General features: G+C 42.0%; 1 protein-coding gene across 1 annotated transcript; it reads right to left on the reverse strand.

Moving 5' to 3' along the window:
• Positions 1–204: 204 nt before the first annotated feature.
• Positions 205–12,152, reverse strand: LOC125444244 (vomeronasal type-2 receptor 26-like). Its single transcript, XM_048516676.1, has 8 exons — positions 12,136–12,152; positions 11,219–11,313; positions 10,078–10,298; positions 8,303–8,530; positions 6,290–6,416; positions 3,060–3,929; positions 3,005–3,015; positions 205–312 (listed from the first exon to the last, which is right to left on the reverse strand). The coding sequence occupies exons 1-8, from the start codon at positions 12,150–12,152 to the stop codon at positions 205–207; spliced, it is 1,677 nt and encodes a 558-aa protein (XP_048372633.1).
• Positions 12,153–14,500: the final 2,348 nt, after the last annotated feature.

Here is a 14,500-nt window from a genome sequence, read left to right on the forward strand (position 1 = left end):
ACAAGTCCAGATGGAATGCACATCTGGATTGTGCTAATGTTACAATTGTGCTAATGGATTGTGCTAATGTTACAATTCAAAAGTCAAGGCAAACAACATGATCAACAAGTCTAGATGGAATGCACATGGAAGGTGAATGACTATTCAACATCCTGGCTTTTTCCTGTCCTAGTTTAGAACACATGACAGGAAGAAGACAGTTTCTTACGTGGGTTCATCTGTCCACCATTGTGTGGGCTGCTCACTGAAAGAGGGAGTTTCATGATAGAAGAAGATGTGTGAGGCAATCCCGCCAATTACAAGGTCACCTGGCTGAGAAAATACATGAGGAATGGGAAGAGGGTCTTCTGGTATGGTGCACTTCTTAGTATGTATCTTGCACTCAGTATGGCCAGGCAGAAGAAGTAGCAAAAAGACTGACAGCACCATCTTTGCAGAAGGCTTCTTGGCGTTAACAGTGACTCCTTTGGTTAGCCCTTCATCTGATGAAAGGAGCTTTGCCTCTCTGAAATGTACAGGTCAAAAACTCTGTAGGTTCCGAGGGTGCCGCTTGCCTCAAATCTGGTGCTTCTACTGCAGCTACCCTCCTGAAAACTTCCTTCACCAGCATATCTTTTTAAAAGAAAGTATTCTCTCTGTTTACCCACTTTTCCCAATCAAGATGAATGAAATGCTCGTTTGGGTCTTTGTAAAGAAAAAAAATCACCGTTATTAGGTGCGAAGTCATTCAGAGGTATGTATTTTTGTGTGAAAAAAAAATGGGCAAGATCAGCTTGAAGAAACACACCTTAAAATGTACAAGGGAAATGACAAAGAAAATCAACAGCCTTCTTCCTAAACCCAATTCTGAAAAAAACATGTACGTGTTTTTAAAAGCATTTTGCAAAGACAGACATTGTTTGTCTCACTGATTGGCCTTGTAGTAAGAAGGACAACTATAATTTTGTCAGTGATAGGAAAGACAGAGAACTCCCAAGTTGCTTGGGTTCTACTGTAACAGCTGATGAAATAGTATTTTGGGGGGAAAAATCTTTTCCTCTAATTTCCTCCCTCCCTCCCCGACACACACCTAACCTGTGTTTTACAGCTACTTTTTTTCAGCTGGAAAAAAAGATGATCTGATAGTAGCATGCAAATGTGTGAGGGATTCCTGATCCACGCTTAGACTGATACTGGGGAAATTTTTATGAATAATCCCAGAATGTTCTCTGCTAACCAAGTAATATCACTCAGAAAACAACAGGATGTCCTATTCCAAAATAGGCTGGGGGGGGGGGGGAATGATTGAAGTCTATAAAATTATGCATGGGGTAGAAAATGTTGACAGAGAGAATTTTTTCTCTCTTTCTCACAATACTAGAACCAGGGGGCATTCATTGAAAATGCTGGGGGGAAGAATTAGGACTAATAAAAGGCAACACTTCTTCATGCAATGTGTGATTGGTGTTTGGAATATGCTGCTACAGGAGGTGGTGATGGCCACTAACCTAGATAGCTTTAAAAGGGGCCTGGACAGATTTATGGAGGAGAAGTCGATTTATGGCTACCAATCTTGATCCTCTTTGATCTGATATTGCAAATGCCTTAACATTCCAGGTGCTCGGGAGCAACAGCCGCAGGCAGCCATTGCTTTCACATCCTGCATGTGAGCTCCCAATGGCACCTGGTGGGCCACTGCGAGTAGCAGAGAGCTGGACTAGATGGACTCTGGTCTGATCCAGCTGGCTTGTTCTTATGTTCTTATGTCTTATGTTCAAAAATAAAAAAAAAATCCAAACTTCACATACACGCTACAGGGGTCAGTGCTATCAGCCACAGACCAGGAAAGGGATTTGGGCATCTTAGTTGATAGTTCCATGGGAATGTCAACTCAATGCATGACAACTGTGAAAAAGGCAAACTCTATGCCGAAGGTAATTAGGAAAGGAATTGATAATAAAACTGCAAAGATTGTCATGCCCTTATATAAACCAGTGGTGCGACCGCACTTGGAGTACTGTGTTGAGTTCTGGTCGCCACATCTCAAAAAGGATATTGAAGAGATAGAAAAAGTGCAGAGAAGGGCAACGAGGATGATTGAGGGACTGGAGCACCTTCCTTATGAGGAGAGGCTGCAGCGTTTGGGACTCTTTAGTTTGGAGAGGAGACGTCTGAGGGGGGATATGATTGAAGTCTATAAAATTATGCATGGGCTAGAAAATGTTGACAGAGAGACATTTTTCTCTCTTTCTCACAATACTAGAACTAGGGGGCATACATTGAAAATGCTGGGGGGAAGAATTAGGACTAATCAAAGGAAACACTTCTTCACGCAACGTGTGATTGGTGTTTGGAATATGCTGCCACAGGAGGTGGTGATGGCCACTAACCTGGATAGTTTTAAAAGGGGCTTGGACAGATTTATGGAGGAGAAGTCGATTTATGGCTACCAATCTTGATCCTCTTTGATCTGAGATTGCAAATGCCTTAGCAGACCAGGTGCTCGGGAGCAACAGCCGCAGAAGGCCATTGCTTTCACATCCTGCATGTGAGCTCCCAAAGGCACCTGGTGGGCCACTGTGAGTAGCAGAGAGCTGGACTAGATGGACTCTGGTCTGATCCAGCTGGCTTGTTCTTATGTTCTTATTCTTTTTCAAAGTGGCTTAGTAACGCACCAAGTGATGATGTAAAGAATGGTGAGACCCATACTGAGATGAAGAAAGCAACCATACAACGATCAATTTGCTTTAGTTTAATTGGCACGGTCCAACATTACAATACATTCACCATATGTCTTTAAGCAGAAATCCTGATCCAACATAGGAGATCAACCACTGGAAGCATTCTGTGCTTGCAGAGCTCTTGTGAATAGCATGCCAATTCGACTCGATGGGAGCATCAATCTTCTCAATGCAGATTGCTGCTCAGATTTGTTTTGATTATTTTAATAGCGAACCTTCGGATGAATAGTTTGATATAGGTACAATTATACCTACATCTCAAGGTGGTGTAATTAATGCCTTACCTCGAGACAGAAATCTACATTCTTTTGTTATTTCTCTTGATTAACTGTTCCCTGTTGTTTAGCTCAGGCTTTAGAATAATGATATAGCATTTAGGGCAAAAAATGCACCCCAGTAAACCAGCACTGGAGGCGAGAATGGAGAAGATCTCCATGGCTACCATGGCTTTACCTTTGGTGCTCAAGTAAGCTGGCACAAAGGACAACCATACACTGCAAAAGACTAACATGCTGAAAGTTATAAATTTGGTTTCATTGAAACTGTCAGGCAACTTCCTGGCAAGAAAAGCCACCGTGAAGCTGATGGTGGCCAGAAAACCCATATAGCCCAGGACACAATAAAACATGGTAGCTGAGCCCTCATTGCATTTGAGTATAATCTTCCCATTCAGCGAATGCATGTCTCTTTCTGGGAATGGTGGGGAAGTGCTTAACCAAACACTACAAATACTTGCCTGAATAAAAGTACAGAAAACTATAAATGCATTTGCTATTCTTTTGTCTACCCATTTCCTCATGCTGGATCCTGGCTTGGTAGCCATAAAGGCCAGAACCACAGTGATGGTTTTTGCCAACACACTAGAAATGGCTACACAGAAGATAACGCCAAAAGCGGTTTGTCGGAGAACGCAGGTCACTTTTCCAGGCTGCCCAATGAAAAGCAAGGAGCAAAGGAAGCAAAGCTGGAGGGAGACGAGGAGAATGTAGGTGAGGCTCCGGTTGTTCGCTTTGACTATCGGAGTGTCCTGGTATTGCACAAAGATTGTAAAAACAATAACTGTGATTAGAAAGAAAGAAGTGGCCAGGAGAGCTAGGACAATCCCTAAAGGTTCTTTGTGAGAAAGGTAGTTTAGAATCTTGCGAATGCACTTATTGTGATCTACGTTGGCATGTAGCTCTTCTGGGCAGTTTACACAGGAATCCATATCTGAAGAAAGGAAAATTTGTTAAACATTCTAAAACAATAATGCAAATCACTGCCATCTGAATGCAAACCACTGCCATCATTGGCAGCAGCCCGTAAGAATTTCTCCATATGAGGTTCACATTTGAAACGAGTTCCTGAATTGCACTGAACTGGTAGCAGAGTTGGCTACCAGTTATAGGTCTGGTATAGGTCTCACACAGAACTTTCCAGATTACACTTTGGAACCTGAAAACAAGTTTTCACAGCACCTCTTCACCCCAAGAATAGATTGTACCAAATATTTGTATTAGTGCCCTGTAGCGTACAATGGTAAGCTGTAGTACTGCAATCAAATATCTGCTCACAACTTTAGTTTGATGTATCATCGAAGGCTTTCACGGCCGGAATCACTTGGGTGCTGTGTGGTTTCCGGGCTGTATGGCTGTGTTCTAGCAGCATTCTCTCCTGACGTTTCGCCTGCATCTGTGGCTGGCACCTTCATTGTGGATGCCAGCCACAGATGCAGGCAAAATGTCAGGAGAGAATGCTGCTAGAACACGGCCATACAGCCCGGAAACCACACAGCACACAAACTTTAGTTTGATTCCAGTGGAAGTCAATTTCTGGCAGCCAGCTCAAGCCTGACTCATCCTCTCAGGTCTAGGCACACCCTAAGGCAGTGGTGGTGAACCTATGGTATGGGTGCCAAAGGTGGCACTCACAGCCCTTTCTGTGGGCACGCGTGCACAGAGTTCATCATGTGGGGGGCGGAACATCACCCCCCCACACACACCTAGGCTGGCCTGGGCATGATCCTTTACCTGGGAGGAAGCTCAGTTGCTGGCAGTGGGGCTTGCTTCTGAGTAAACCCTTCTAGGGTCATGATTCACCCATTTGAAGCATTGCGCAGTTGCTTCACCAAGCGTACTCCCGAGTAACATGCGCCTCGGAGCCTACTGTTTTTTTCTAAACTAAAACCTCAGTATTCAGGTTAAATTGCCGTGTTGGCACTTTGTGATAAATAAGTGGGTTTTTGGTTGCCATTTGGTTGCCATTTGGGCACTCAGTCTCGAAAAGGTTCGCCATCACTGCCCCAAGGAGATCATGGTGGCAGTAGCGGCCCACAGGTGGAATGCATCAGTGAACAGACAATGGAGGGAGTGAATCATTAACATCACAGAGGGATGTTATGGAGGGAGTGAATCATTAACATCACAGAGGGACTGTCTACCTCAGGGGTAGGGAACCTGCGGCTCTCCAGATGTTCAGGAACTACAATTCCCATCAGCCTCTGTCAGCATGGCCAATTGGCCATGCTGGTAGGGGCTGATGGGAATTGTAGTTCCTGAACATCTGGAGAGCCGCAGGTTCCCTACCCCTGGTCTACCTGATACACAGACTATGTGACGTGATGTTGGATTATATGTTTTTTGTTCCACATTGAGTACTTATTAGCTTTAGGTAGCTTTAGATAGTGAGTTAGAGCTATTATATTTTACTGAGCTGTGTTAGGTTCAAGATAGATTGTTAGACTTAACTAGTGGTAGGATATTACATTCTTTGTATTTTTAGATTATTCATTAGGTTACGCTTCTTATTACAGCACAGTTTTAGATTGTTTAAATTTAGTTTTTTGTAGTTATTCTACTTTAGATTGTTTAAATTTAGTTTTTTGTAGTTATTCTACTTGAAAGAAAGCCACCATCATGATTTATTAATGTCATTTGTCATGAATTATATATGTAGTTTGGTTGAATTTTGATTAGATGATGTTATATTGTGGATTTGCTGTTTATAGTGCCATGTTCAGTGCTGTTTATAATGTTATGTTTTTGCAATGTTTAATATTGTTGTATAATATTATGGCGTTGCTATGATCCCATGGTTTTGTGATTATGATATTATGATACTATGTTTGTTGTTGCCATGTATATTGTGAATTAACTTGCTGTGCTGACGTTGTTATATTGTTACTGTGTAATGTCATGATGTTATGTTGATGATGGTTCGATTATCGATATTTGTTACTTGAAATACTGTTTGATACTTAGAGTTGTCCGGAAGCTCAGCAGGACTCGACAAGTAACGTGCCGCCATCTTCCTACTGTTTGATACTGCTGTTATATGTTATATTATTGATATATATTTTGTTGTGCGCTGCCCTGAGCCTTTCGGGGGAGGGTCGTATACAAGTGAAAGCTCTATTCTATTCTATAATGGCAAATCACCCTGTAAACAAAATCTACCTAGTCAGCGTTTTGATGTGACATCACCCCATAGGCACTAATGACCTGGTGCTTGCACAGCGGACTGCTTTTACCTTTGCCAACTATGATGTAGCATGGAATGTAATACATTTTGTTTTATACTATATCTTCTACCTTCATAGTTAGATATCATTCCTTCTGAGCATGAAAAACAATTGTAGCAGCAAAATTTCTCTCCTTCTTTCTGTTGCTTGATGTAGCCTGGCTGGCAGTGGTCATTGCACACAGAAAGGGGCAGTACCTGTCCATAAACAGAAAAGGTCATTGCATCCTACACTAAATCTAAACGATACCAACAGATTGCATAGAATGTACTTAATGAGTGATCTGCATAAACAGTAAGCATAAGAATGAACAGTAGCCCTGCTGGATCATACTAGACCACCATCTAGACCAGGGGTCTTCAAACTATGACCCTCCAGATGTTCATGGACTACAATTCCCATCAGCCCCTGCCAGCATAGCCAAGTGGTAGGGCTCATGGGAATTGTAGTCTATGAACATCTGGAGGGCCATAGTTTGAAGACCCCTGATCTAGACCACCATCCTGTCTCACATAGTAGCCAACTGGGTCCTCCAGAGGTCCAGCGACAGGGTGTAGAGGCTAAGGCCCCTTCCCAACAGCAAATGTGTAACAAGTTGCAGCCAGGGTTAAGGAATGCATTTTCCTGTTTCTGCGGTCACATTGATCCGTGCAAGCAGTGACTGGAGCCCACAGAAACAATTCAGGTCGCTGTTATGCCTTTGCATTTTTTTAAATTTACTTCCCACCAATGCATAGTTACGCAGGCATGCCCAAATGAACCTCCACAGCCATGTTGATGTCTCATGATTCGACTGTCTGCACCTGTGTAGGTACATGGATGTAACTCGCAAAATAAAAAAAGGAAAACGGAGGTGAATAAAGCACCTCCTGCCCGGCTGTTTGCTTGCGAGCGACTGCAACCCAGTATTTTTGAAAAGATTCAGTAGTAGTGTGATTCTCAAAAAACCCTGGTTCGACAGAAATAGCACTGGACAGACTCATTTTAGGTGCTGGATCTGTGTGAAGCCCCCCCCACCCCCCCTGATTTTTTTACTGTCCTACACTCATGTTTATTGGCCTGTGTGGAACGAGCCTCTGATCTTTTCCTGATGTTTCCTCTTGGCACTTGTATACAGAGGTTTATTGTCTCTGAATATGAAGATTCCATTTAGTTAAAGCAGCTACTTGCCACTGATAGATCTATTTACCATGAATCTGTCTAATCTCTTTTTTTTTATGCCTCTGGCCATTACCATATGCAATGGCAATGAAATCCACATTTCAAGCACTTGCTGCATAAAGGAGCATTTTCTTCTGTTTGCCTTGAATATGCTGCACATCGGCTTCTTTGCATACCTCAATGTCTAGTGTTTTGGGAGACTAAGAAAAAGATCTCTGTGTAAACTCTCTTCACTTTGTGCAAAATTTTATAAACCTCTGCTGTATTTCTCCCTTAGTGATCTCTTTTTGTAAACTGAAAAATCCCACACATTTTAGCCTTTTCTCATAGGAAAGTGTTCCGTCCCCTAAATCATCTTAGTTGTCTTCATCTGTACTCTGGCACTCTGGATTGAAACTTCAGCTGAACCATCCATGATGACTCCCAGGTCTCTTTCCTTTTCAGTCTTAGGAAGTTCAGTCTACATTGGCATATGTTTGAAGCTGGGTTTTTCTTTGTTCCAATGTGCATCACCTTAAACTGTTCCAATGTGCATCACCAACACTGAAATTAATTTGCTATGTTATTGCTGAACAGTGTGGTTCCGATTGAGTTCAAGTGAAGCCCTTTTATTTTGGACAGGTTTGACATGTCCCATGAAGTCCCCCAGTGCCTAACAAATGTAAAACCTTCTGTTTGGCATCACTTTGGCATCTATGCATGGAAAGCATAGTGAGATCTGCATCTAACAGGTTACCTCTAATGGCTACCTTCATTTGATCAATATTGGAATAGGATAAGAGACACCCAAGTTCTTGCCCCCATCTGCAAAGCAATTTACAGGATTACCTTTGTCCTGACTTTGTCTCCCAACCTAACTTGAAATGCCTAATACTGGTTTTTCCTCTTTTATTTTACAGAATCACACTGTCTAATCTGTTACCTGATTAAAGCTTCTATGCCATACGATCTGATCATCATTAAGGATTAATTCTTGGCCTTGAGGTGCCCGAGGGTCCAGTCTTCCAACTTTTACTCTTACAAAAGAGCCATTTAAGAAAGTGACCCAGTTTGTTACATCAAAACTTGTGAGTAATGCTCCATTTTCATCAAAATGTACAATGTCTCCAGCTGTGTTGTTGAATGATATACTTCTGAGGAAGCGATGGAGCTAGATAGTAAGAAAAAGTAATTAAAAAGGTGACAGTTGAAAGAGTTGCAACGAACCTCGAAGCATCTTGATTTTTCATGATTAGTATTGTTATTGTCCCAGAGTAAATATTATTCTACTTAAGCTGTGCCATTTCCCTCCTTTTGACTTTTAATACTGAAAAATGCTAGCAAAATCCTAATATATCACAATGACACTCTTTATCCAAACACATTTATAAAGCAGACGGTTGAGCATACTTTGTGGAACTATTAAGCTCCGGCCGCATACATACTGCAGAAATGTTCAGATCTCATCTGTTACATAATGTTTTTAGTTAATGTATCAATAGTGTCCTAATGTCTATGGCCCTTTCCGTACGGGCCAAAAACGGCGGCCTGGGGACGGCAAAAACGCCGCCCCCAGGCCGCCGTTTACACAGGCGGCGCTGCTGAAATGCAGCAGCGCCGACCTGGCTCCCCTTCCCCTCCCTCAGGGTGGCGTCAGGCCGTCCTCAAAAACACCCCTTTAAAGGGGTGTTTTTGAGAAAACAGCGTGTTCCCTGCGGCGCGGTGCGAACGGCACCGCCGGGAACACGCTGTTTCCCCCGTCCCTCTCTTACTTGCCTCGTCGCCGTCGTCGCCCTGCTGTCTTCCTAAGCCCCGCCCATGCTGTCCTCCGACCCCTGGAGGTCGGAGGGCAGCGTGGGCGGGGCTTAGGAAGACAGCAGGGCGACGACGGCGACGAGGCAAGTAAGAGAGGGACGGGGAAGAGGCGGCTCCATGCGGAGCCGCCTCTCCTGCGCCGGCCTCTGCTGGGGCCGCTCGCACGCTTGCGTGCGAACGGCCTCCACCCCCACGCCGGCAGAATTCTTGCCGGCGTGAGGGCGCCCGGAGGCCTGTGCGGAAAGGGCCTATGTTTTTGTGATCATATGTGTCACATTATATTTCTTTTCACATGTGTTGTTCTTTCAGAGCAGTCAGATGAAGATGGCCATTCTTGTGTTTGGGGTTTGCCATGCCATATTCATCATCAGTGATATACCGCAGTATGATATTTGACAGTAGGAGAGTTCTTTCTTCCTGAGATTTGATTAGTATTTTAGTACACGGCAACTGTCAGTAAAATATGGGAGTTCCTCAAGGTTGGACAAAATATTTGAAAGAGAAGTGATTAAAATGATTTTATCTTGAGCACTATTCCCATGTACTTAAGGAACTGGAATTTACCTATTGCAAATCCATTAGCTGCATCTAGCAACACAACTGAAATGTTTCAAATCTTTGTCTAACCTTTCTTTGGTCCAACTCCAATAGCAACATGTGCTTGAAGCTGTCGTAACAGAAAGGCGTCAAAACGATTGAGGATGACATCCCACATCCATTGTATATTTTATCCTTTCTCAGCAAAACTTCATGGAAAAGCCAATAGAATCCTAAGAATAGTTGCCACTTTCAAAACTTATCGCCTTCACTGGTCTGCCCATGATGTAAGTCTGCTTATGATTGGATTGTATGTATAATGGATTCCCAGCTTTAAAAAGAGAGGGAGTCAACAGATGTAATTACCTGCCAGGGCTGAACGCTGTGAATTTCCTGCTTCTCACCTTCTTCTAGCCTTTTGTATTTGGATCTGGACATGTACATGGTGTGCAAAGCATGTGCTACGGCATAGGCAGCATTGTAGACGTTATAGCTGTGATCAAACATGTCCGTTTCAAAGAAAATTCCAGGGATGCTCTCCAGTTTCTCCTCCCCTGTGCAACGTTCTCTGTATTCGGTTGGGGGTTCTGAAAAGTCCAATGAACACCCGAATGCCTTTTCCCAAAATTCTTGGATAAAATGATCTCCTTTGGCCCAGAAAGGTCTTATGTTCTGAAGGAATTTTGGAAAACCGGGCGGCTGATGAGAGTGAAGTGTATAAGACAATGCACCATGGAAAGTTTGTATATCCCAGTCCATTTGATATGATATTGATTCAAAATTCCACTGAGATGTGACGAACCAAACTTTACCCAGTGGTTGAAATGAGCCGCTTTCTGCGGCTGAAAGCAACAGTCTCGTAAGGTGCAGGGCTAAAGGATCTCCATGGGCAAAATATACGTTGGCTTTGCTCTCCAGGAGAATAGGAAGTTGTTTTTGTATTTCCAGCACCATCGCGAACATTTCTTCCTCATACTTTTTCTTCCCTGTTCTAAATATGAATGCATAACATATTCCATTCTCTGAAAGCAAAGGAATCACTGCCTGCAAAAACCTGTTCCCGTTGTCATCATCCATTGCCACAAGTCCAACCCATGACCACCTGAAATGCTGAAATAAACGAACTGCTCCCATGTACTCATAAGCTGCATTCGGCACCATCTGATAAATAGAAGGGAATTGTATTTTGTCACTCTGCTCCGGAGAAAACGTCCCAAAAGTCAGCTGAAAGAAAAGAGGTAGGGTTACCACCGAATCATAGTTTTTTTGTGCCCAAGGTGTGAAATCACCAAACCCACCCCTTGTATGTTGTTTACCTGTGGGATGTTGTATGTGTGTAATATGGTGGCCACATTGGCAGATGTTTCAGTGCAACACCCTCCAATGACAGATATGAGATGATTTTGGCTGTCACATTTGAAATTGGGGAGGAATGGCATGGACAAGAGGTTCAGAGTAGCTTTATAGTTCAACTGTGCCCTATAGTAACCGGTGAGGACATGAATACCCAGAGTAAGGTTGGGTAAGAGGTTGGGATTGCCATTGATCTCTTTGATAGCAAATGCCAAAGCCAAGAGATATTGATAGTGCTTTGGAATTGACCTGCAATAAGAATGTGACAAAATTTAAGAATGCAACGCCAAGGTCTCTTGGATCATTAATTCTCACAAAACTTTATTGGCATATCCTGGGCTATTTTTTTTTCTGTTGAACATTCGTCACATTAGCAAACAACTTCTTCATGTTGAGATGTGCTAAAAGATATTTAATGATACTTAGCAATACTGAGAGCAACTATTTCTTGTGATGGGCAACCTTCTCCTGCCTTCATTGTTTAGTTTCTAGACTGATGCACAAGCGTATGGCAATAAACAAGTAAAAGGTCCCCTGTTATTGTGGATTTTAGTTGGTTCATTATATTGAATAAGAACAGGGTGTTCACAAATGTGCAGAATGTGCCCTGGTATTTGTGTTTAGATTAAGTTTCAGAAAGACCTGGCCCCATGTCTAAGATGAAATGTTAAGATTCTACACAATTGAGGAACTCCATGGATGATCTTGACTTTGGGAAAGCCATTTTTTAATTCACTAATTCGCCATACCCTCTTCAACTAACATCTGAATCAATTCCTGAAGTTTGGTTTGTTTGTTTTTAAAAATTGCATTCGATGGACCTGAAGAAACTGGTATACATTTATAATGAAGTGGAAGACATAATTGCCTTTTCACACAGAAACCAATTCAGTTTGCATATATGATTGATAACAGGTTTGATGAATGATGCTCGCGAGGTCTGATTGGGGTTTTGAAAGCTGACGTGTGCTATTATACTTGGAGGCCAATTGGATTAACTCCGCCAAAAATGAGACCCATGGTTAAATCCAGCCCATTTTTTGTAAGATCATACACAATGCCCCTTCTTACCAGAGCCCATCACACATGGTTTCTATCCATGGTTTCTATTCACTATGGTTCCTACAGTCCTTTATGGCCTTCTTAGAAGTGAAAGGATGCTCCCTTCTCAAAACATTTTAAGTGGAAAAACTGGCTGCATCCAATCCAGTCTCTTTTAATATCAGCAAATAGTACAGGACAGATCAAGGAAGATTTCATTTTCTTTTCATTACTTATATGATACTGAACACAGAGGAAATTAACCATATTGTTCCAATATGCATTTCTAACTGGTGTCCACCTGCATTTCTCATTATGGATTTTTTCTGAACTTCCTTTCTACTAATTTATTTTAATTTGTTAATCAATGTATCAATCACTCATTAAATTATTGTTTTAACCAAGTTACTGTTTTAACTGCATGTATCTCTGCATTGAACATGGCCGTGACTCAAACAATAAATCACCGACTGACTGACTGACACTCATTATGGTCCTATACTGGCTGCAGAATACATTTAAATAGAGAAACTGATAATTTGGTGGCTGTGGGAACATGCTATGGACAGGTAGATATTCCTTCTTTTTTCAACTTTTTTTTTGTAAATGCATAGATTAAACATTCAAGATAGGTTGTGAGTTTGAAAGCTTAAAGTAAAGCTCCTTGAAAAATTTAAGATACAACTAATTAAACAGAGAAATAGCAGAAATTGAGAACTTTTAAGGAAAGCGCAAAAATGTAACGATAGAGGTTTATGGGAGGAGATGAAGGCCAAAGGTGGATGAGAATAAAATGCTAGATAGAATAAATATGATACATCTAAAAAAAACAAAGGACAATGAAGAAGGAGGAGAAGAAAAGTTTGGGTTTATATCCCACCTGTCCCACCTGTAGGTGTACCCAAAGTGACTTTCAACCATCTTTCCCTTCCCCTCCCTTGTGGGGGAGGTGGGATTGAGAGAGTTCAGAAGAACTGTGAGTAGCACAAGGTCACCAAGCAAGAATGTGGGAGTGTGGAAACACATCTGGTTCACCAGATAGGCCTCTATCACTCAGGTGGAGGAGTGGGGAATCAAAAGTGGATCTCCCGATTGGCATCCACCTGCTGTTAAACACTACACCTGCTGCTGGCACTCAGACTAACATGTAGTTCTGTTACCAAGGCACCATGGACATTTCCACTTCCAGCTTGACTTGTGCAGAAAAGCATCTGGATAAATTGTGCTTATTAATACATCAAAAAAGGCAGAATCCCTGGGGTTACTAAGCACCCCTGTTTTTCAGAATGCAACATTTCACTCTGAAAATGAATGCTGCATGGCTGCTCTCCCTTCACTACTTCCCTGTCAAGGACATCACACACAAAGAAAGTCATTTCTTACATGGATTTATCGGTCTACTGCCATCTTGGTAATCCCATGAAATAGAGTGTTATGGGGAAAAAGATTGAAATATGGTAATCCCCATCGGTGATAAGACACACGTGTGATAAAACTTTATGAGGAAATGGAAGAGTATTTTTAGGTCTTATGCAACTCACAGTATTTGCAAGGCGTATAGTTTGGCCAGGCAATGAAATCAAGACCAACTCTGTTATCAGTATAAACTCAAATAGCCCTGCCTTACAGCTAGCGAAAATGCACCCTTTCCCCACCTCTTCAGCATGCTTGAACAATGTTCTCTCCCTCTATGAACTCACATTCTCCTATCAGGAGCAAATGCCGATGGGTATTTTTTTTTTTAAAGGAAATGCGTTCTATCACTTTGCAATTAAAAATATCTACACTTTGGATCCAGGGTAATGTGCATTTTCAATCAGATGTTACTTTTTAAAATGAACTTGCAAGACAATGGGTGATAATGGAGGAAGCAGAAAGGCGACTGGTGTGCAGGTCTTTTAGTGAAACATCCCTGTAAAAGAACTCCCGGTTGTGTGTGTTTGGCCCCTTCTGCACACGCCAAAATAATGCATTTTCAAACCACTTTCACAACTGTTTGCAAGTGGATTTTTTGCCATTCATACAACTTCCAAAGAACACTGAAAGCAGTTTGAAAGTGCATTATTCTGCATGTCTTGGAATGAGCCTTTGTCTTTGAAAGACAGACAAAACAAAGAGTAAAAAAAATGGAAAGACTCTGTGTTATTTAATACCTCTCTTATTAAAGAGCAACTGAATTCCTTCATTACTTAATGATTTGTTTGGACATGGAATTGTCAAGAACACAAAATATAAAAAAAAGGTAATTCCTTACATGGGTTCATTAATCCCAACTCCTGTCCTGGGAGTTTGTTGAATGAGGGAAGCGTCTTGGAGGGATATGAAGATATGAGAGGTCATCCCACCAATGACAAGATCACCTGGCTGATAGAATTCATGATGGATAGGAAAAGGG

Source organism: Sphaerodactylus townsendi, linkage group LG15 (assembly GCF_021028975.2).
Source record: "Sphaerodactylus townsendi isolate TG3544 linkage group LG15, MPM_Stown_v2.3, whole genome shotgun sequence".
NCBI lineage: Eukaryota > Metazoa > Chordata > Lepidosauria > Squamata > Sphaerodactylidae > Sphaerodactylus > Sphaerodactylus townsendi.

What these genes read in the sequence shown, in the direction of transcription:
- LOC125444244 (XM_048516676.1), bottom strand. An exon ending in ACAGCGTTCAGCCCTGGCAG is followed by an intron (nt 8,531 to 10,077) that starts GTAATTACATCT and finishes CTTACTATCTAG; the next exon opens with CTCCATCGCTTCCTCAGAAG. An exon ending in GGCATAGAAGCTTTAATCAG is followed by an intron (nt 6,417 to 8,302) that starts GTAACAGATTAG and finishes GTTTATGGACAG; the next exon opens with GTACTGCCCCTTTCTGTGTG.